Source organism: Cololabis saira, chromosome 19 (assembly GCF_033807715.1).
Source record: "Cololabis saira isolate AMF1-May2022 chromosome 19, fColSai1.1, whole genome shotgun sequence".
NCBI classification, from domain to species: Eukaryota; Metazoa; Chordata; class Actinopteri; order Beloniformes; family Belonidae; genus Cololabis; species Cololabis saira.
Window position 1 is genome coordinate 17289822 of NC_084605.1, and position 24522 is coordinate 17314343.

The 24522-nt window shown below is 42.6% G+C and overlaps 1 protein-coding gene across 1 annotated transcript; it reads left to right on the top strand.

Annotated features, from left to right (window-relative positions):
- Positions 1 to 467: 467 nt before the first annotated feature.
- Positions 468 to 24214, top strand: grnb (granulin b). The gene is made up of 17 exons (XM_061707683.1): positions 468 to 537; positions 736 to 807; positions 1915 to 2055; positions 3101 to 3241; positions 4384 to 4497; positions 5732 to 5873; positions 7312 to 7421; positions 11090 to 11210; positions 11296 to 11387; positions 12216 to 12449; positions 14641 to 14791; positions 18937 to 19034; positions 20007 to 20147; positions 20921 to 21109; positions 21204 to 21437; positions 22027 to 22284; positions 23567 to 24214. Exons 2-17 carry the CDS (start codon positions 805 to 807, stop codon positions 23711 to 23713), a joined length of 2316 nt encoding a protein of 771 aa, XP_061563667.1. The 5' UTR covers positions 468 to 537; positions 736 to 804; the 3' UTR covers positions 23714 to 24214.
- Positions 24215 to 24522: the final 308 nt, after the last annotated feature.

Genomic DNA, 24522 nt, shown 5'->3' on the forward strand with positions numbered 1-24522 from the left:
TTTATACAAATTAGTGTATAGTATAAAACGTAAATACAGGCATATAATTCATGTTTAGTTGTGGAAAGGGGGTGGGATTAAATAGGTTTATACTTCCTCCCACTCCTTTTCGAACATGTAACTGAAATATGTTTTTTGATGTTTTTTTTTTTTATGTGTTGGAATGCCCACCTGTATTTGTTTCTCTTATCTTTTTTTCTTGTTTTTTTATACATGTTCGAAATAAATAAAAACGAACGAACAAAGGAACGAAAAGGATGATGATGGGAGCAATAGATCGGGACGCCGCCTCGCGGCTGGAATCCATGGATGTATTATAGAACTGGAATTATTGTATTATAGAGCTGGAATCGGCTGTACTGTCCCTTTAAATAACGTTTCCGGCGGGGGCGGTCACGTGCGAGCTTGTCACGTGACTGCTGAATTGTCAATTGACAAACAGCCTCACTGTTCGGTTTTAATCCCAGGTTTTTCTCTAATCATGCAAGAAAGAAAACATACGTGTTAGTTGTTGGGTTTGTTTACGACACTTACAAGGTAAGAGCACTACTTCCATACTTGTGTAATCTTCCAAATCAGCTATCTACCCGCTTAGCCATCTAGCCTGCTTGGCTAAGTTAATTATAGAAGCTTCAGTCAGTTCCCTCTTGCTTCCTCTTATACTTAACTATTGCCAAATGTCCCCGTATATAGTACAATAACCTGTGTTGTGCTGCTGCTGCTGCTGTTTTCCAGGTGCAGGAGTATGAAGCTCAGCTGTCTTTGTTCTTAGCAGCTTTTCCCGGTCCCAGCCTGGCGGCTATAATGGTAAAGTAGCACCAAACCAGACACAAATGTTCGTTTCAAAGCTTAAAATAAATATTAGGCTTTTTTAAAAGCGAGTTTATTTATTTTTGCTGCAGCAGACAAACATTGGCTAACCTGTTTCCTGCTCTGAAATGTTAAACTGTCTGTTTTGGTAAAGAGGTTAGACCTTACATTTATTTTCAAACTGTGAAACTGCGATGAATTTATCTGATGCATTTATTACATTTTCAGAAAAAGTGAAAACTAACTTATTTCGAGGTTGGGGGGGAAATTGGTGAAAACTGTGAAACAAGTCACCGTGGTTGAATTGGTTTGATATTGGATATTCGACATTAACACCCATAAAACTTGTGATACATACCACTGATTTTGGTCATATTGCTTGTGATGTGTTCATGGTTATGTACACCATTTATCACAAGAGAGTAATTATTATAAAATCATATATATGGGCTGGTTTAATGAGGTTTAATGAATTCAACACCCATAAAACAATTGGTGTTATGTATCACCAGTTGTATGGGTGTTGAATTCATTAAACCTCATTAAATCAGCCCATATATATGATTTTATAATAATTACTCTCTTGTGATATATAGTCTAGAGTACCATGAACACATCACAAGCAATATGACCAAAATCAGTGTTATGTATCACAAGTTTTATGGGTGTTGAATTCCTTAAACCACATTAAATCAGCCCATATATATGATTTTTTTTTTTTTAATAATTACTGTTTTGTGATATATAGTCTAGATGACCATGAACACATCACAAGTGGATTGACCAAAATCAGTGGTATGTATCACAAGTTTTATGGGTGTTAATGTCGAATATCCATTATCAATATTAAACCAATTCAACCGCGCGCGGTAAACAAGTCTTGTGTTTATGTGATACAACTCGGACTAAATGGGCCTGACCTGGACCCAAAACCTGTGGTCAAGTGATACTATTGATGAGTTTATCAGTTGGAATGCTTGCAGAACTGCTGCACATGCTTAGTTCATTGCAGTGAAAACAAGATAAGATTTTTTAAAGTCTTGTAAGACCACAGTGCTTTGCACTACACTGCTGAGAGGTTCCCCTGTTGTTCCTTGTGTTCAGAGTCTGCAAATGGAGTTCTTGTGTCTGGTTCTGCTGGGCCTGAGCACAGCACTCATCTGTCCTGATGGAGGCATGTGTGAAGACAAAAATACATGCTGCAAAAACAACGAAGGGGCCTACGGATGCTGTCCGCTGCCACATGTAAGTAAACGTCATAAGACTCGTGAGCAAACTGTATGAGAAGCGAGGTGCTCTTTGTTTTGTTTGTATAGGTGTTCTAGTGTCGTGTTAAAATATGGCGCAGTTGATTGAGCAGGAAAGAAAGCTGTCGGTAAAAAGTCCCCATGAAATCTAATGTTTCCGTGTCTTTATGTGGAAAGAGTCGACCTCCCGAACTCCTTATTTTACAAGAAGCACTATAAACACTATAAGTTATTAAAGCACGAATAGAAAATACTATTAGCTCTGTATAAAGTCTTTCATGGGAACTTTAAAGATATACAATTGCATAAAATGTCTATCCTGATAGATGAGACCCACATCTAGAAAGATGTAGGATCTGTGAATGAATGACTACGTTTACATGTTACTGCAGGTTAATGCTGCGACCAATCAGAGCACCCAACAAGGTGACTCATTTAGAGTAACAGAAACGAGTCAACGGGGGAGTGAGTTGTATAAAAGAGTAAATTAAGTTTTTGCCGTTGCCTGTCCACAAAACATTAAATACATCTACCCAGCCAAGGAATTATTGAGTGTAGTCGTCTGCTCAGTTTTCAAATAAAAAGTCAGAATCTTTAACTGTGGGATGCCAAAGTCGATTGAAGCGACCCCTAATCCTGAGCTGACGCCATCCACACTGTTTACACCCAGATAACGTCGCCTCTCTGTCGACAAAGTGTTAACTCCGACCAGAGACTCTCTCTACAACGATAGACTGATTTGATTGGCTCCCAAAGAATTTTGGGCGTTGTTAATGAGCTCCAACAGATGGTAGCTCGATGTTCTTGAAGGAAAATAAAAATTTGCTAGCAGTATATCTAGATTTCTAGGCTATAACATTCCAGTTCAGGTGAAGGGATTTCATGTTAGTCAGGTGGCAGACCTTTGTTATGGCTCATCCAAGTGCCAGAAAGCACCAGTCTTCTGTGATGGATCTTGCGTAAGATTTGCTGCTGACTTGTTTCCAAAGTGCTATTGGAATATGAAAGAATCCTCATCTTATTGTGTCTTGAACCACATCCAGGCAGAGTGCTGTTCAGACCACCTGCATTGCTGCTACGAAGGGACAGTGTGTGATCTGATCCACCAGAAATGTGTTAATGAAACCATTTCCCTTCCCTGGATGAAGCGACTCGCGCCAGAACTCGCCCCACAGGTCTCTAAGGTATCACAAAGCATTCAGGTCTGGCAAGCACTAATTGTTTTCCTCAACTTAAACCTCTACTGTTTTTGTCTGGAAAATCCTAGAAAGATCAAATTTGATCATGTACACCCCCTACCAGTTTGTTCATGGTTATTTTCTGTCGCTGTGTTGCTGGGCGAACGGCTGTTGTGGACGTCGTCCGGCCATTTCAACTTTTTCATCCATAACTTGGCGTACCTTTAACTCCTCTTGATTTCCATCATATTTGAGATCTTGAGTTTATGGTGAAAAGCAGGTGCAAGGGATCTGAAAGGTGTGTCCTTTCTGCCACAATGTTGCACACATGATGTCTGAAATCAGGTCATTGATTGGCAGGACGCATGACGCAGCATGTTTTAAGCCTGATTTATGGTTCTGCGTTAAACCAATGCAGAGCCTACGCCGTGAACCCTTCGGACTTCTCCGTCACTCCATTTCGCCGCGGTGCAATACCTCCCCAGAGCGCTAGTTGATACTTTGTTTAGCTTCCGGTTTTTCCGGTCACAGTGAATCAAAGAAATAAGGACAACTATTGTGCAAAAAACAAAAATCACACACGCACGAAGAAAATAGCGCTGAAAGTTCACTACTGCTTCACGAACCGGAACCAGAAATGCGTTGCTACCAAGCAAACCAATCACAGCCCTCTCGGTCTGCGTTGGGTCTGCGTCGCCGCGACGTGTAGTTCCATTTTTTGGGAGGTGCACGTCAGGCTACAGCGTAGGCTCTGCGTTGATTTAATGCAGAACCATAATTCAACCTTAAGGCTAATCAGCAGAGCTACTCATTAACTGGCTCGATACTTGGAGATGAGTGCTACCGACTGCTGTCTGACACTGATTTCATGTGGTTTCTCCCCATCTGCAGAACCCAGTGACTCAGCAGGTGATAACTCTGTTATCTGTCATGGCTGTCTCCATGGAAACGGTTTTGAGGATGACGTGTTTTGTTGTTGTTGTTGTTTTACGTGGCTGCAATGAGCATTAATTGTAGGGATTTAATAAAATGTGTGAGAAAAGGAGGGTTAACATGGAAGCTTCTCTGGTCTTTACATGTACTCTCCGTGTGGTTTGTCTCCTCCGCGGTTGTGCTCCTGCCTGTTCCTTGACGCCTGGTGGCTCCAGCTTGTGGGGAGAGCGAAGGCGGTTATTTGTCCAGACCAGGAGTCCGAGTGCCCCGACGACACCACCTGCTGCCAGCTTCCTGATGGCTCCTGGGGCTGCTGTCCGTTTCCCAAGGTGACAAGCTCACACAGTCTCATTTCCGCCTTTTCATAAACGCCACATTCTTCATACTGAGAACTGTGTTGTCGTCTGGTGGGCAGTTTTACCACTCTGATACTGGCACACGGCTGCTCTGTCAGCGGCTCCTTCGGGGAAGCCCCCGCTGAATAAACGTTACAGGGAAGATATGACAGGGAATCTTCCTTCTGGTTCCTGCTAGTTGAAATAATTGATTTACAGAAAATTAAAAACTCTTCTGTGATTAAATGAAAACCAAAACAGGCGACTAGCGCAGGTACATCAGTTTCACAGAAAAGCACTATGTACATTACAAAAAGAATACATTAATCATGTTTAACTGCACCACCTCAACAAATCAGCCTTATATTTGTAATTTCCTTCATTTTTCAAAAGAATAGCAATTTACAATCATCTGAAAAAAGAGAAACAATCCTAGAATTCTCATACACACTTTAAAATAGACAGACGTGACTTTGCTCGACATGTAAATAGCAAAGCAGGAAAGCTGAGCTGTAAGTATTATTGATGAGGGGTTAGCTCACACTGGTATGGATCACAATCCGTTACCAGACCAGGCAAGAGTTAAATCTCGTTTTGTCATGTTTGCAGAGCCACTCATCTGAGAAACAAAGTTCCTTTGCATTCCTTTTACAAATCTGCTTGAAAATGACTTATACGTTATGAGACTTTATTGAATTTGGGAGAATTAAAGGACAAATGCACATCAGCAGGAACTTCTCAGCGCACGTAACTCTCTAAGTGATGACAAATTTCATTAAGGAAACGTCGGACGCATGTTTGAGTTAAGTTTGGAGCACATTTCTAAAGGTTGGCCAGAACATTCTGAGAGGTTTATTTTAGCCCCTTTCACAGATGTGTGAAACTAAGGATCCAGTAGTTTCTTATCAAACATTTTGTGTGGTCCAGAAAAACTTGTCTGCATAGGAATTGTTGTTTTCTTTTTCAGTGTTGCATGAAATGCTGCTGCAGTTCTCATTTAAACGTTCATGTATGCAGCAAGGCTGCAGGCTGCAGTCAGTGAGTGAGACAGCATTCTATTAAACTGTAATTAGGGTGCTCGTTTTCACATCTAAATAAGAAAGCTCAAGCTTTTCTTTTGACAATATATTTTTCATCCTCCGCCTGTCAAGAATTGAGTGAGTTTCCTTTTTGTCTTGGTTTGAGCATTGGTTTCTCCTTATCAAGAAGAGTTTTCCTCTCTCCACAGGCAGTGTGCTGTGAGGATAAGCGACACTGTTGCCCTGAGGGAACAAGTTGTGATGTTGCCCATTCGAAGTGTGTGCCTCCTTCACTCCAGTCCTTCCCCATGCTGAAGAAAATGCCTGCTAGAAGGAATGAGAATCAGCCAGGTGGGAAGATGTGTGGATGACGTGGCTGTACACCATCAGTGTAACCTGCATGCACATACAGTGGGCCCAAAAAGTATTTAGTCAGACACCAGTTGTGCAAGTTCTCCCACTTAAAAAGATAAGAGAGGCCTGTAATTTTCATCACAGGTATGGATGGAATGGAAAAATGGAAAAAAAATGGAATGGAAAAAAAAATCCAGAAAATCACATAGTTGGATTTTTAAAGAATTTATTTGCAAATTATAGTGGGAAATAAGTATTTGGTCAATAACAAAAGTTCATTTCAATACTTTGTTCTAAACCCTTTGTTGGCAATGACAGAAGTCAAATGTTTTCTGTAAGTCTTCACAAGGTTTTCACTCAAAATCTCACGATGCATGGCCCCATTCATTCTTTCCCTTACACGGATCAGTCGTCCTGGTCCCTTTGCAGAAAAACATCCCCAAAGCTTGATGTTTCCACCCCCATGCTTCACAGTAGGTTTGGTGTTCTTTGGATGCAACTCAGCTTTCTTTCTCCTCCAAACACGACAAGTTGTGTTTCTACCAAAAAGTTCTATTTTGGTTTCATCTGACCATATAACATTCTCCCAATCCTCTAGTGCATCATCCAAATGCTCTCTAGCAAAATTCAGACAGGCCTGGACTTGTACTAGCTTAAGCAGGAACGTCTGGCCCTGCAGGATCTGAGTCCCTGACGGAGTAGTGTGTTACTGATGGTACCTTTGTTACTTTGGTCCCAGCTCTCTGCAGGTCATTCACTAGATCCCCTGTGTGGTTCTGGGATCTTTACTCACCGTTCTTGTGATCATTTTTACTCTACAGGGTGAGATCTTGCGTGGAGCCCCAGATCAAGGGAGATTATCAGTGTCTTGTATGTCTTCCATTTTCTAATAATTGCTCCCACAGTTGATTTCTTCAACCAAGCTGCTTACCTATTGCAGATTCAGTCTTCTCAGCAGGTGCAGATCTACAATTCTGTTTCTCACGTCCTTTGACAGCTCTTTGGTCTTGGCCATAGTGGAGTTTGGAGTGTGACTGTTTGAGGGTGTGGACAGGTATCTTTTATACTGATAACAGTTAAAACAGGTGCCATTAATACAGGTAACGAGTGGAGGACAGAGGAGCCTCTTAAAGAAGAAGTTACAGGTCTGTGAAAGACCGAAATCTTGCTTATTTGTAGGTGACCAAATACTTATTTTACCCAGGAATTTACCAATTAATTCAGTACATTTCCTACAATGTGATTTCCTGGATTCTTTCCCCCCATTCTGTCTCTCATAGTTGAAGTGTAGCTATGATGAAAATTACAGGCCTCTCTCATCTTTTTAAGTGGGAGAACTTGCACAATTGGTGGCTGATACTTTTTTCCCCCCACTGTAATAGAGTTCTTCCAGGAAATGAATGTGTTTCTATCTGTGGTGTTGATGCATTTGCAGCCTCTGCTACTGGTTCAGTGGCGTGTCCTGGTGGGAACATCAGCTGTCCAGATACTTTCACGTGCTGCCAGCTGACCAGCGGAGATTATGGCTGCTGTCCATACCAAAATGTATGTATAAACATTTAAAAATCCACACATTTGATACAGCCTCAGTCTAAAAATGTCCAATTCAGTTGTTCACATTTGCAGGGCATTGTTAGATCACACATCTGGATCAGAGTAGAATTATCCAGCCTTCCTATCTTTAGTTCCACCCTTCAATTCACGTCATTCTGCATATGATTAAACCTCAGACCTTTAACATGGAAACTCTAGTTCTTGCTGTTTGTTCAGTCCCATGTTTTTTTTTAACTTTAAGATTTTCAATTTTTCATAAGACAGGTACAAAAAACAAGATTATGGTCATCATCTAGGTATCTATCATCTAACCCGCCCCGGTTTTGCGCTCCACCAGGGGTCTAACGTGCCAAGTAGATACTTTTCTGTAACTATTCTGCCGAGGTTCTAAGCGGCTGAGTCAGCTGTATCTGACATCATCACACTACAGGCCACTGATTGGTCGGGGGGTTGAAGTCAGACGTCTGAGTCAGGATGTGACATCAGCGAAAGAGCGACTCGCTGCTTCTTGTTCATTTTATTCAACAGGCAATGGCATGGCAAAAGTCTGTTTGGTGATCCAACTCTGAGGTGCAGATGTTCATAAACCTGGTGGCTGAGGAGAGAATTAAAAAGCGATCTAGACGGGCGATAAGGAACGACCAGATCCACCAGGAGCTCTGTCTCTTCATAGCTGCTCGCGGCTCCCAGCTGACTTTTCAGCAGCGCCGAGACAAACAAAATTTAAAAAAAAAAGCGTTGCAGCTTGAAGCTTCTTTCACTCTCATTTTTTAACTTGATATCGAACACAAGTCACAGACTCAGCAGCACATATATCATCTCCTCCAGGTTCTACATCTTTAGTGTTGTTGTCTTTTTCGTTTAGATGACACAATCAAATACGTCACAGCAGCTTCACTCCAACCCGCCTAATTCTCATCTGGGTGTCTAAAATCAAACGAGGGCAAGGCGAGTGGAGGCGAAGCGAGTCGAGCTGAGTAGGTACTAGTATAAAAGTGCCATTAGTGACTTCTGTGAGCGATGTAGAGACAGAGGGGTAAACCAAGGCTGGCAAAGATGCATGTTATCCCATTTTAATCCCTTTTCATATGCAAGGACCATAATAGTCATTTTACTCAAAGACCAGCAGGGCTTGTGAGATCGTGGAGCCAAAGAAAACGTGCATGTCAACGCGTCAAACGAACGCAGGATATGCGTGTCGGCCATGATGCGTACGCGTTCTGAATAGCAAGTATATTCGCCCCCTTAGATTGTTGTGGGTGTGGCCTTGGTGCACACCAGACTGCATTGTATAATTATTCCGAATGAAAATGGCCATTCCGAATTAAACTTAATTCCAAAGTAAGTGGCTGGTTTATTCCAATTTTAAATCCAAATATAATAATTCCGCGATCATGTATACACTCATTCCGCTTTTAATTAATTCCGGTCTTTCTGCGCTGCTCGTTCCCTTGCCCGTCTGTCTCCATGACGCTTATATTCCGCGCTGGGCTTGTTTTCAAAACAGAGTTTCAAGATGGCAGCACACAGTAAACGGTGGTCAAGAGCAGCGATTTATTTATTTAATAATAATAATAATAAATGGCCTGCAGGACCTGGAAATAATTAAAAGAACAGATGGCAGGAAACATAAAAATTGTGAGCTTTTCAAAGTTGTAGCGGCTAAGTTTGTTTTTCTTCCGGTATACGTAATTTCCGGTAGACGTAACTTCCGGTCCGCCCCCCTATCCAATCAGAGCCTTCCCAACCCCCAGACATTAAACGGAATTGGATAAAGCCGGTCAAACGTGTTTTCCATGTAAAACTCAATTCGGAATTACTATTTCCATGTAAACTCGAAGGAAAATAGTTTAATTCGGAATTATTTAATTCGGAATAATTAATTCCGAATTAAAAAACATCATGTAACCGTGGCCAATATCGGTCTTGTTGTAGCGTCATGTTACCGTGCCTTTTAAGAGAAGAGAGATGAAGCATGACACTTGACCAGGATGTAAATGAAAGTAGCATTTCTTGCTTTTGCCATGTTTTATGTGCTCCTTCACAATTACCAGAGTTTACTGACAGGAGCACTAGGACCCCCTCTTCAGTACGGCTAAGTGCGGAGGCCATTTTCATGCTGACCCAAGTGAACTGAACTCATACCCAGAGTTCCTTTGGGCTAAACTAAATAGTGCCAGTAGGTGCGTTTCCAGTCCGCCTAGATTTGTGCATAACCGAAGATCATCAAAGAAATCCTGTAATTGAAACGGCACTAATTTGAAAAAAACTCCCAAATATGGAATAAACCTTTTTACGCTTCCAGGAGGAGGTTTTTCAGGCGATTCGGAAAAATTCATTTATTAGCAAAAGTGTCGTGGATACACTTTTGGCGCTTTTCCACGTCTGTGGCAGCGCTGGGTGTGACGCAACCGATCAATCTAAAGTCATCAAAATCTAGTATCCAGCTGTTTTTGGCCTGAATTAACATGATGCAGTTGTGCCGTAATGCTATTAATCATTACACGTTACATAAGGGCTTCGCCTCTGAATAAACATCTCAATGATCATCACTTCATCATCTGGCTATTTTCTCGACAGCGGTAGCAGCAATCATTTGTCAAACACTCGAGATGTTTTAGTCTGCAGGGTCTCACAGTGATCGATGGAAACGCATACCCCCGCGGCGCTGCCTTTATCCAACTTTCAGAGATTTGATTTTCTTTTGTGCAAAACTGTCATGGAAACGCGGCTAGTGTGAAAACACCCATAATCCTCTATTTCTCTGTACTCCATGGGGGAGGTGGGGCTAATCCCAGTTGGGACTTGATTTATGGGCTGGGTTGATCTGTGTTTGCAGTTTAGAGGACGTGACAAGAAAGTCATTTTAGGAACTAAAAGAAAAGGAAATTGCAGCGTTCTTGATGTGCCGTCTCTTTCAAAACCTCCCTTTACTGCTTCATCAGTAATGTCTCTTAAAGTGTCAGCTAGCATGAAAACTGGGTACATCACAGTTTAAGCCAAATTTAAGTCTTTCAAAGTGAGGAAAGGCACAATATGGGACATTTACTGATAATGCTCCACCAATACTTCACTGTGTTTTTATTTCCTGATGTTGCCATTTGTCTTATTTCTATTTTCCCCTCAGTTGTAACTACACCTTATCAGAAATTTCTATGACAAAAACAAACTTGTCAACATTGATGTTCACAAGTTTATCGACGATAAACAACTTTGGCATCTAAAAAGTTAAATGGAGCATGAAAAGAATGAGTGACGGTAAAGCTCCGGGTCTATAAAGTCCACATGCACCAGATAATACTAACTTCTAGATATTACAGCAGCAATGAACCACAGGGCAACAACATGACCTCTTCTATGGCCACACAGAGATTCCGTGCAACAGTAGCATGCACAGCAGATTTTTTAAGAGTTATTTTCATTTTTGAGTGGCACAAATACTCAGGTGCTGTTTGTATTTTGGTATATTGGATTCATTAACCAACTTGTTGGTGGAATGAGCGAGAGCCAATAAAAGCTGCTCGCTGATGCCATCAGCTCTGCAGGGGCTCAAACTGAATGTCTCATTGTTGCACCACATGCTTTGTTGTGAAAAGCTTTTAGGTTCCACATAAACATGTTTCACTGCCTCTGTTTTTTTTTATGTGAATCATGTGCAGGCCACGTGCTGCAGTGACCGTCTCCATTGCTGCCCGAGCAAGTCAATATGTGACCTGAAGTATCAACGCTGCAAGTCTGTTGACACCCAGTTGCAGCTCATGAGGACGATCCCTGCTGATAGTAAGCTGCTGTTACTGTTCTCCTCTTGATGTTTCTATTCAGTCACTTCCAAAGCTTTAAAGATCAAATGTTGTCTCCCTGGCAGCCGTGTGTCCGGATGGGAAATCTCGCTGTCCTGATCAGACCACATGTTGCCAATTGTCCAATGGAACATACGGCTGCTGCCCCCTGCCCAACGTAAGCAACCTGCAGTTTTGCCCCCGACAAACCTCAGGCCACACACCAAGGCAAAACACTCACACTTTAAAAAGTCGAGCTTGGAGCATGTTCTCATTATCATCCACTGTTAATGTCTATTATTTTCTTGTGCAAAAACACTGGCTGCGTTTACATGGGAAGTTTAATTCCTCTTTAATTCAGATTTAAAATTAAAATTTAAAATAAGTAAAAATTACCTTGTAAACGCCTAATTCCGAATGAAAATGGCCATTCTGAATTAAACTTAATTCCGAAGTAAGTGACTGGTTTATTCCGATTTTAAATCCGAATAGAATAATTTCACGATCATGTATACACTCATTCCGCTTTAAATTAATTCCGGTATTTCTGCGCTGCTCGTTCCTTGCCCGTCTGTCGCGATGACACATATATTCCGTGCTGGGCTTGTTTTCAAAACAAATATCTATCCATCCATCCATTTTTTATAATAGTAATAATAATAATCGCAGGTCCCTTACATTCTCACACTCACCGACAAAGACATGGACACTCATTCACTCACCATTTCCCACTCCCCTGGGGGGTCCAGCACCACCAGGTAGCCCCCCGGGCAGCACGGCGAGCCCACGCCAGGACTCATTTTTACTCATTTTAAATCGGATTTCATTTTAATTCTGAATTAAAGAGGAATTAAACTTCCCATGTAAACGCACTCATTGTTTTTATTAATCAGTATTTATTAATCATTCCTGAAGTATCTTAGTCTGGCTGCTGTGACCACTTGGGGACTTAAGTCCTTATTGCATTCTGGATGATAAAAGTGGGCTTTGGTCTTCCCTGCTGCAGGCTGTGTGTTGTGAGGACCATCTGCACTGCTGTCCCTCCGGCACCACCTGCAACGTGGCCGCGGCCACATGTGACGATCTCTCAGGTAGCGCCATGATGCCGCTGATTGCCACCATGTCCATCTTGCCCTTCCTGGAAGAAAACAGCAAGTGTGACGAGTCTACATCGTGTCCTGGGAAAGCCACCTGCTGCAAGACGGCAAGTGGAAGCTGGGGCTGCTGTCCTCTGCCAGAGGTATACAACAGCGTCAGTATGGATACTAGTGCACATCACCTAATCTAACTCTTGAGTTTTCAATACTCTGTGCTCATGCAAAACCATTGTGTGGGACTTAATCCACTTTGGAAAGAAATATTTCAGTTGTGCCTCCTTTCCTTTTCATGTAATAAGACTTTGCATGCGCTGAGACATTGAGTTTTATTAGTTTATTTTGTGCTTCATCACAAGATGCCATAATTTGCAGAGTTAGCTGACTTGATTAAGGTTCAGAGGAATAACAATGTTATTCATTCTGAGCAGAGCAACAGCACTAAAGATGATGTAGAGGGAGTCCCTGGTGGCGTAGTGTGTTACTGATGGTTCCTTTGCTACTTTGGTCCCAGCTCTCTGCAGGTCATTCACTAGGTCCCCCGTGTGGTTCTGGGATCTTTACTCACCGTTCTTTTGATCATTTTTACCCCACAGGGTGAGATCTTGCGTGGAGCCCCAGATCGAGGGAGATTATCAGTGTCTTGTATGTCTTCCATTTTCTAATAATTGCTCCCACAGTTGATTTCTTCACACCAAGCTGCTTACCTACTGCAGATTCAGTCTTCTCAGCAGGTGCAGGTCTCCAATTTAGTTTCTTATGTCCTTTGACAGCTCTTTGGTCTTGGCCATAGTGGAGTTTGGAGTGTGACTGTTGAGGTGTGAGGTTGTGGACAGGTATCTTTTATACTGATAACAGTTAAAACAGGTGCCATTAATACAGTTAACGAGTGGAGGACAGAGGAGCCTCTTAAAGAAGAAGTTACAGGTCTGTGAAAGACAGAAATCTTGCTTGTTTGTAGGTGACCAAATACTTATTTTACCAAGGAATTTACCAATTAACTCAGTAAAAATCCTACAATGTGATTTCCTGTATTCTTTCCCCCCATTCTGTCTCTCATAGTTGAAGTGTAGCTATGATGAAAATTACAGGCCTCTCTCATCTTTTTAAGTGGGAGAACTTGCACAATTGGTGGCTGACTAAATACTTTTTTTGCTCTACTGTACACTACTTTTCTGGGCCAGATTATTCATTCACACAGCTTCTTATATCACTGCAATGCAGATGATACACAACTCCAGCTGTCATTCCCACCTGACAGCCCTAAAATGTCTGCACCAATTTCAGCTTGCCTCTGACCTGTGTGCATGGATGAAGAATCTTAGAAACTTAACCCGTCTAAGAGTGAAGTCATAAATATCCTTGCCCATCATGCATTCATTCTCGATATGGACATAAATACAGGCTCTACTACTGTCATCCCCATTAAGGTTACAAAGAACCAAGCTGTTATTATTGATGACTAGTTATTTCTTTGGCCATGATGCTTCCTTGTCCCAGTGCTGATTTGCTCTCTTCAACATTAAAAAAAAAAAAGACCTGACTCAATATGCAACTCAACTCCAGGTAAAAGCCATGGTTACATGGTTATGACTACGATGCCCCAATAACTAGCCAGCCTTCCAACGCTACAAACGGTCCAGAATGTCCACATGGGCACACCTCTGTTCAGTGATCTTTATTGGCTATCTGTGGCTGTTCAAATACATCACAAGTCTCTGTCGCCAGTCTACAAGGTGATCTCAGGACCTTTTATGAACACAGACTGGCCTCGCCCTTTCCTCACACGAGGGGATGTCAGTCGAGACTGTTATCCCACGTTGTTCTTCAATGGTGGAACAGGTTTCCTGTGGCCACAAGAGCAGAGTCTTCCCTCTACATTCAAGAAGATGTTGAAAACTGTTGTGAACTACGCTCCCCTTTAACTTCCAGAGCACTTGAATGTCTCCTTGTGGCACTTAATTAAACACTGTTTTATCTACACTTACTTTGTGATCGACTGTGCTACTGTAGCTCAAATGTATTCCTCTGTTGTAAGTCTCTTTGGATAAAAGCATCTGCTAAATGTGATGGAGATTTTACAGATGTTATTCTGCCATAGTTTGTGACAGCAGCATTGACTCAGCAGTGTTGCTATAATATGGTCACTGTGCAACCTGGCTGCATCGCAGCAGGTCATGCTCACAAATGGGAAAACAGAAACTAACAATATGGGTAATTCAGTCCACAGCTAGATACAAAGAAAAAAAAGATAATTGTTATGTACCTTTTGTGATTTGACATCTAACCAAAACTGCTCTCAGGTACATGTGATATTTATTTCCTTTTTTCTTCCAGGCTGTCTGTTGTTCAGATCACATCCACTGTTGCCCTGCAGGCACCGAGTGCGACTTGTTCCACAGCATTTGCAGCTCTGCCCAGGGAAGTTTCCCCATGTCTGTAAAGATGTTAGCTGTTGTGACAGAGCAACTGGCGGTGCAGAGCAAAGGTGAGTCGTCAAGAGAAGCAAAACTCGTACGTGCCAGTTCCCATGACTAGATGGAACTTCATATTTTCATTTTGAACTCTAAGCCATTGTTAACAGAGCAGTTTTAGGAATTCATTCATTTATGTCTGTTTGGGCAAATCAGAATACTGAATTATATTCCTTATTGATGGTGGTACATTTGTCCCATATCACTCAGTTAATTTTCCTTCCTGGACTAAAATGGTACAAAAAGTAATTCACACGCTTCAACATGCCATGAGGCAGTGGTCACCCGACCTTTTCTGGTGGGCCCCTCTTTGGTTTGGAAGAGGTTTTGCCCCGTGTTAATAGTGTGACTGTGTAACCTTATTCAACATGCCATCAATACATTTTTTTTTAAAGTGCCTCGGTGCAAAATGTGTAGTAAATATAGTATTATACTAAATAACCAGATACTGACAAAAAATGTGAAAGAATTATTTTTCTTTAATAGTGCACATTTGTATTGTTTCAAAATAAGCTATAAAGACCACTGACGCACAACGCACAATTATTTCCATCTATCCACTTAGTGGCACATTTTCTGAATTTCTTGCCAATGAATTCTCTAATTTAGCATTCTTAGCTTGACAGCCTAGTTTAATTGGACACAGCTTTGATTTGATACCTGAAGAACAAGTTTTGTCCAAGATAGCTATTTTATTCTCAGCTGCTAGCTGAGTAAACAAGCTGATTGCAGGTGTTTTAGTGTGACCCTCAACATCAGCAGGACAGACCGGGCTGCTCTGAGCTAAATTAGCTTACCACTTTCTATAGAGGGAATGCGCATGACGTCACAGATGTGACTTCACAGCGGGTTGCGCCCACTGAGTGGCAGAAAGACTGAGTGGCAGCGTAGACTTTCAGTTTGAGCAACTGGAAAACATCTAAAATGGGAAAGAGCTGTTGTGGGATCGACTGTAATCATAGATTTAGCAAGAAATTGGAGTTATCGTTTTACACACTGCCAAAAAATAAGCTTAAGAGAGACAAATACATCGCTGCAATTCGCAGAAACAACTGGATTCCAGGCACCGAAACGTGGATTTGCGGTTCCCATTTTGTATCAGGTAATGTTGGATTTTTGGGTAGTTAACGTTAAACGGTCAAATCATAAAGTTCGGTGTCCTCATCCCTTTAATTTCGCCAACAAATCCTGCCTTGAAGTAGGACCAAGCGTCAAGACTTATGTATGCCTTCAAGCTTTGCTTCGTGTATTTCCCCGGCATAGAAATTAAGTACATATAAATATCAGGAAACTCGATTCGTGGCCAAATATTAATGTCCATGAACCACTGGTTCTTCGGGTAACTGTACGGGTCACTGTCAAGTCCAACTGCCTTTAATTTAAGCCGATAATCGGCTGTTATCCCGTCTTCTCCACAGTTTCCCCTAATAGGGCTTGGTCGCCAAGTTGGATTCTGGGACGCGGCGGCCATTTTGGCAGTGTTGTGAGTGTAAACAAACAGCAGTGTAGTAGCACCAAGTGAACAGACGGAACGCAAAAAAAAAATGTGCGCAGTGGTCTGAAGAGCAGCTAAGTTAGCTTCCAACATGGCGGCTCCCCCAAGTGATGACGTCAAGACGACCAAGCCCTATAGTTGCAGCCATTTTTGCTGATGTTTTTTCCACTCAGTGCGAGTAAGGGGGCGTGGTCCAGTGGGAAAGTGACGTCAATGCAGACCCTCTTTTATCTGAACCACTTAATACTTTCTTGATGCTTTTTTTTGCTAATCAGTTTTTTTTCTTTTGTTTTACACTGCCAGATGGATAACTTCTTTTCATTTTGATAGACCCGCTCTCATCAAGTTTGTTTATGTAAGACACAGCAAGAGGTAGAGGTGGGAACCCTTTAGAGAGCTCTCTGACCACTGTGATTGCAAATTGTCATTGTCAATAAAGGTTTCCCCCTTCTGGCTCGGGGCCCCAAGCATTTGCCTGGTATGCTTATTGACAAGCGGCATCTCTGATTATACTAGCAGTGTAATAATTTACCCCCCCTCCCATGCATTCTTTGAGTTTGTACCACAGGTGAGGAGCATAAAAGCTGAACGCTGCCTCACCGTGTTTGGTTCTAACTCTGTGTACAGAAAGTAGGCGCGACCTGAGGGTTCTGGTTGGTTCATATGGATCTGGAGATCAGAGATGTGTTTTGGTCCGAGACCATTCAGAGATTTATGAACCAGCAGCTGGATTTAACATCTGTTCTTTTACAGATAGGAAGCTGGTGTAAAGATCCAAGAACTGGAGATACATGGTCCAGTCTTCTGGTCTTAGTGAGGACTCGGGTCTCCTGGTCTCAGTGAGGACTCTGGTCTTAGTGAGGACTCTGGTCTCCTGGTCTCAGGACTCGGCAGCAGGTTCTGGACTAACTGCAGCTGGTGATGGAGGTTCTAGGGAGACCCGTGAGACCAGCGTTACAGTAGTCCAGTCTACTGAAGATAAAAGCTGGACAAGTTCTTCTAAGTCCTGCTGAAATATCGGTCCTTTAATCCTCCACATGTTCTTCAGGTGATAACAAGCTGTTATAAAGTTCAGATCCAAGTCCAGAACCACTCCCAAATTTCTAGCTTGGCTAATTGTTTTTAGCTTTATTGCTTGAAGTTGAGTGCTGACTTTTAATCTTTCTTCCTCGGCTCCAAACACTATTATTTCTATTTATTCTTCATTTAACTGAAGACAATTTTGAGAAATCCACTCTTTAATTTGATCAATGCATTTGATCAGTGATTGAATTGGATTATAGTCTCCTGGTGAGACGGTTAAATAGATTTGTGTGTCATCTGCGTAGTAATGGTAACATATTTTGTTCTTTTTCATAATTTGATCAAGTGGGAGCATTTAAATATTAAACAGAGGCCCCAGAACTGAACCTTGAGGAACTCCACATGTTATTTCTGTTAGCTCTGATTTGTAGTTACCTAGAGACACAAAATAGTCCCTGTCTTTTAGACAGGACACCAACCAGGCAAGTGCTGTGTTCTATAAAGGTCTATAAAGATGTTTCTGGTCGACCGTGTCGAAAGCAGCAGTGAGTTCCAGTACGGCCAAGACAGAAATGTTACGACTATCCGTACTGGGGCAGATGTCATTAAGGACCTTTACCAGAGCTGTCTCAGTACTGTGATATGACCGGGAACCTGACTGGAAAACATCAAAACAGTCATTCATTGTTCGGAGGTTATACAGTTGTTGGAAAACTGTTTTTTTCTATGATTTTAATTAAGAAAGGGGAGGTTTGATACAAGCCTACAGCTGTTAATGAGTGGTTTGTCTAAACTGGAATAGAATACAACATTTTTTTTTCTCCACATTAAGTCATTGTACTTCTAATCCTTTATCTCTTAAGATAAATGTATTTCTACTTAATTGTAAAAACTTTTTGTTACTCATTTAATACCAGCTCACAGACCTTCACGCTGAATAGCCTTTGGCTCCTTGGAAACGGCAAGTTTTTTAAAACTAAAATGAAAAGAGACTGACAAATGTTTTAAGTCCAAAACTTTAACTTTTTATTAAAGTTTTGTTGTGTGTTCTATTAGTTGAATAAAGGGGATACTCCAGGGCTGCTTTGCAAAGGCATCATATCAAATAATATGAATGAACTTCAGTTTAAATTAAGATTCAGTTTAGCAAATTAATAAAATAAAATGTCATTTTGGAGACTGAAATTGGGTTTTATTTATTTATGCAAGATTTTAAAAAAATGTGTCAGATGAACCTGCAGCAAGTTGATGTGTTTTTTGTTTTGATTCTTTATTTTTTTTAATTATTTGGTTAAAAGTGTCAATATAATTACTGATGTTGAAATTAAGCAATTCTTTGCATTTAACAGTCTGTGGCAGGGAAATATTGACAGTTCTGCCTTTTATAAATATTTGAAAATTACTTTTTGTAAATTTTCTGTCAATTACTTGCCTGAAGCCATTTATTTTGGAGTAAACTCTTATATTCAATTAAATTAGAAAATACTTTACACCTCTCCAAAGGAAAGTAAATTGTTGCAGTAGTGGTGATTTACATCTGTTCAAAGAACGTATCCCAGGCTTTTATTCCTCTTCAACAAATACTAATAATTGAGTAGTTTGAGTACCTGATGAAATATAGTCTTTGTGTTTGTCTTTCAGTCCAAAATGTCCCCTGCAATGACTCTGTGGCTTGTGCTGATGGAAACACCTGCTGTAAAACCTCCCAGGGAAGATGGGCCTGCTGTCCTCTACCGAAGGTACGGCTCTGCTGCTGCAGCCGGACCCCTTCCTCTGCCACCATCACTGAACACATGACATTAGGTTGCTTTCTTGTGAACTGTCACTGATCTTGACAAAAGGGCTCTTCTTTGTCTCATATTTTTACAATTTATATCTAAATGCAGAGCATGACGATTTTGAAGTGTCAGTGGCCACGGTTACATGATGTTTTTTAATTCGGAATTAATTATTCCGAATTAAATAATTCCGAATTAAACTATTTTCCTTCGAGTTTACATTGAAATAGTAATTCCGAATTGAAGTTTACATGGAAAACGCGTTTGATCGGCTTTATACAATTCCGTTTAAGGTCTGGGGGTTGGGAAGGTTCTGATTGGATAAGGGGGCGGACCGGAAGTTACGTCTACCGGAAGAGAAACAAACTTAGCCACTACAACTTTGAAAAGCTCACAATTTTTATTTTTCCTGCCATCTGTTCTTTTAATTATTTCCAGGTCCTCCAAGCTATTTATTAAATAAATGGTCTCTGCTCTTGACCACCGTTTACTGCGTGCTGCCATCTTGAAACTTTGTTTGGAAAACAAGCCCAGCGTGGAATAGAAGCGTCATCGCGACAGCCCTTATTCCATAGAAGATCAATCTGTTAGTCTGGTTTCTGCGTCTGTGGTCAGCGCTCCGGCTCTGGTCTTCTTCACTTTGGGTGGGAGGTGGATCTTCCTTCTGGTTATGTCCAGATTCTTCTTGCTTGGTTTGTTTCTTTGTTATGTGAGTTACTTGCGTGTGGTTGTAGTCCACACACGTCCACACATTTTGAGTTGACGCCATGGCAGACGGAACGTGCTAGTAAAAAAACTGCTTTTACACTAAATAAGAAGATGAAAGTATAAGCTGAAAAGGACCCGTGAGCACACATTTAACTGGCTTCTAACCTAAAAATGTTTAACTCGGTGAACAGGTTCACTCACCTGGTGTTTTCTGTGCACCTGCAGGCTGTTTGCTGTAAGGATCATCTCCACTGTTGCCCACATGGAACTGTCTGCAACCTTGAGGCTGAGACTTGTGATGACCCGTCTGGGTCGGTTCCAGCGCTCCGCTGGCTGACCAAGATCCCTGCTCTGGCCCTACCCCAGGTCAGCATCTCCCCTCCTCATGGTGAACCCTTTCATGCCTGACATATGAAATAACACCAAAAAAAAGGGTTAATTATATATTGTAATCAAAAGCACTTCAAATTTAGAATAAAAACAATGTCAAAATAATTATTTCGCTGATTATAAATGCATATTCCTTTTATTTTTCATCAGTGTTTGGCTTGTTTTTTCTTTTATTGATTAAGAAGATGCAACAGATCTCAAAGGTCTCAAATATGATGCATCTGGCATCAAAGTGTTACAGGCTTTTCCCAGTGTGTGTAGTGGAAAGTTGACACCAGTGGACTTGGAAGCAGTAAGAGATTTTTGTTGAGTCAGGTATTCTGAGTTCTCAAACCAGGGGTCCTGTACATTTTTATTAAATACATATTTTATTCTGGGGTTCAAAGATGAATACGAAACTACAACCACATACGACTAAGAGCTGAATGGGTTGAAGCGTGGCAGCGTGTCACCTCTAGACCTCCCCGGGGAAGACCAGGGTGTTCCGGAGTCTGCTGAGAGAGGAAATCTCTCAAGCATATCCTTGTCTGCATTTGGGAATGCTCAGACCCCCTTATTTATTTTCTTCTGTCTCTTTGTCTCTGTATTTCAATTCAAATTGGCTTTATTGGCATGAATGGTAACCATTGTTGCCGAAAGCATACATATACATACAATAAACCACAATACAATTAATACATTAAATATTAAGACAATTACAATAAATATTAAATTAACATTAAATTATTTCTCTGTCTGTTTCTATCCAGAAACTCGGGGAGCTCAGCCTGCCGTGGCTGCAGAAGATACCAGCCCTGCAGAAGGAGACCAACCAAGGTGTTTCCGGTCAAAGTTGGCCGGCCCAGAATATGTGCGATCATCAGGCTAGCTGCCCCAGAGACACCACTTGCTGCTTCATGGAGCAGAGCCACCAGTGGGGCTGCTGCCCCCTGCCCAAGGTAAGCCCTGACTGTCTGTGCTCTGAGGCTGAACGAGCCACCGCTGTGCTAGGATGTACGTGACGGACTCAGAGCTGCATTGGTTGTCCTTCAGGGAGTGTGCTGTAAAGATGGAAACCACTGCTGCCCCAGCGGACACACCTGTGAACCCCAGCGCTCCTCCTGCTCCAGGGGCAGTCGCGTCATACCCTGGTTCACCAAGCTGAGCGCTCGGACGCTGGCGGCCTCTGTGGCTGATGTCAAGTGTGACGACAAAAGCAGCTGTGCTTCAGGAACGACCTGCTGTAAACTGCAGACGGGGGAGTGGGGCTGCTGCCCGCTGGTCAAGGTGCTGACGCCTTTACTCTCATGATCCCACACATGGAAGGCTACCAGCTTTCATTAGCTACAATCAACACAATAGAAAAGATCATTCATGGAAAACAATATAAACACACATGCGTGCGTGCGTGCGTGCGTGCGTGCGTGCGTGTGTGTGTGTGTGTATGTATGTATATATATATATATATATATATAAAAAGCTGTAAAAGGATTAGAAAGTAAATCAAGAAATACACCCAGAATTAAAAAAGTAACTGGATGTGGTAATATAATTTTTAAAAAAATTTCAAAAATTGTGGAACTATAAAGTGACATGACATAAAAGTCACATATTTGATATAGAAATTATCTTGCTCAATGTTTTTAGATTCTTTTTTTTTTTCAATAATGAATTATATTTCTTCATTGTTCTTTTTTTCTAGCTTTAAATCATATCCAGTCAAGGCTTGAACATGGGTTGATTAAATGTTCTGATTGTGAGCTCGGGAGGCCGGTCACATGCCGCTCAACCCCACATTGATCCCATTTTTTTCTAAGAAGTGTCTGCAAAGCATACGTTGTAAAAAGAAATAAATGTTTGTCCCTGTCCTGGTCAGGCGGTGTGCTGTGCCGACCATGAGCACTGCTGTCCTCAGGGCTACACGTGCAACATGCAGACCAAAACATGTGAGAAGAAGATGCATGCTTGGCCCCTGGCACCCCTCCCTCTGAGTGAAGTGGTGCGGTCTGAGCCCAGAGACGGAGCAGATGGCGAGGACGTGCCATGTGACGGCACGGGGGAGTTCTCCTGCCCCAAACACCACACCTGCTGTAAGGTCTCGGCCACGGAGTGGGCTTGCTGCTCCTCGCCTCAGGTACGTCCCCGTGCTCAGCTCTCCGGAGGTCATGTCTGTTCAACACTCCATCACTCTTTAGTTTGAATGGTTTTTGATGGCATAGTGTCCTTCACTCATCCTGCAGGAAACGTGCAGCAGCTCAGTCGAGGCTCATGCACGTGAGGTTGCAGTCACTGAGAAGCATGTTATGGAAGTTTGTCACTGCAGGTGGAGAATAGCAAAGAACGTAATTTGTGTAACATGTAAAGTCGAGCAGGTTAAGGAGTTTGGTAAAGGAGGCTTAATTCAGCCGTTGAACAGTGTTGTGCCACAAAGGGAGTGCTGGTTCAGTTATTAATAATCCTCTTATGATAGTTATTAATAATTATACCACGGTCTGTGTGAATACTCGATTCTGATTGGCTGGCAGGTGTAGGTTATCACTTATAACCTACACTAGTAGAAAACAAGTTCGGTCAAATTGCCCGATAACTTTAATATCGTTGCGCTGGTTCAACTGCCAGTGTGGTAACCACGGCAACGGAGATTCAGAGAAGAAGAGCCGGCTACCGCAGGACGGCGATATGAGTGATTTTGTCATTTCTTTTAATTTATTTGGTTAATTTAACAATTTTGATGACTGGGATGCAGAAGAGGAGAGAAAAGAAAATGAAAAGAAACCGGAGAAACTGCACATGGAGGTGACATAGCCTCCGGAGCACAGCTATCGCCCGTGTCTCTGATGCTGGGCTGGAAACTCGCCAGATCATGTCGGTAACGGGTCATCGCTGTGAGAGCAGCCTGCAGGCTTACTGGGCTCCATCAGTACAGGAGAGACGAAAATGGAGCAACATTTTATCATCTCCCAATGCAGTGGGCAGGATCTCGAGCCACAAACTTTAAACGAACAAGCGGCTGCAGACGAGACATTAAATAGTCTGCTCAGCCGCTCCGCTGTGGCTTGTTATAAAACGAATGATTTCAACTGACCAATGCATGACCGGGGTCACTGACCAATGCATCGTCCGCGCGTCGCCTTCAAACTACCGGAGGGAAATAAACTGCAAAGCCTGCTGGGATTTGGAGTCATTCCTTAATTTCCTTTTGTTTTAAGAGCATGCAGTCAACGCTCAGACAATGTGGTTAACATGGTGCTGGTCTCAGAGCTGAAGTGGAGGCTTCCTATGTTCACTCCGCCATCGTCATTTCATTCACTTCATGTATGCAGTTGATTGTTCAACCAGAAACCGTATCAACAGGTCTTTTAATTGAATTATTGATTTCTTTATTCAGATGTGATGTGGTTTGTGTGTTCCTCCAGGCTGTGTGCTGTGCTGACTCCAGACACTGCTGTCCTCCTGCACACCTGTGTGACATGAAGACTGGGGGCTGCACCCCCCGCAGCCAGCTGACCTGGGACGCTCTGTTGTCCAACAGAGAGAGAGACTCCGTCCTCCGTGGACTTTAATCCTCTGACGGGGAAGTCGTGCCTCCAGTCTCCTCACATCTGTCTCCTGCTGGTGGACAGAAAGGGCTTCTTCCTCACTTCCTGTTGGACCTCTCGTGTGAGCAGCTGCGGGTTCATGGACCATTTTCACATTGAAGCCTGCAGACAGAAGCAGCATCCACGTTGAGCTAGTGTCCATTGAGAGGACATTTTAAAAACACCAGAGACACCTTGCAGGAAGACCATCATGTGACTTCAGTTTTTCACTCAATTCCCATGTTCTGCACCTGCTTCACTCCTGAGAGTCTCCTGCAACAGCTGGAGATACAGACATGTACAAAAGAGTGACCCGTGTCTGCTGCGGGTGACCCGTGTCTGCTGCGGGTGACCCGTGTCTGCTGCGGGTGACCCGTGTCTGCTGCGGGTGACCCGTGTCTGCTGCGGGTGACCCGTGTCTGCTGCGGGTGACCCGTGTCTGCTGCGGGTGACCCGTGTCTGCTGCGGGTGACCCGTGTCTGCCGCGGGTGACCCGTGTCTGCTGCGGGTGACCCGTGTCCGCTGCGGGTGACCCGTGTCCGCTGCGGGTGACCCGTGTCCGCTGCGGGTGACCCGTGTCCGCTGCGGGTGACCCGTGTCTGCTGCGGGTGACCCGTGTCTGCTGCGGGTCACCCTGCAGTGCTGCAGGGGAGGAGAACCCAGCAGGGTAGACTCCTGCATCCATGTTCCCACCATTTCCCCTTTTTGATGACTGAAAATAAAGTAATTAGTTTACATTTTATCACCAAACTTGCCATGTTCTGCAGAAGGATATTTGGAGAGACTACGTGTTG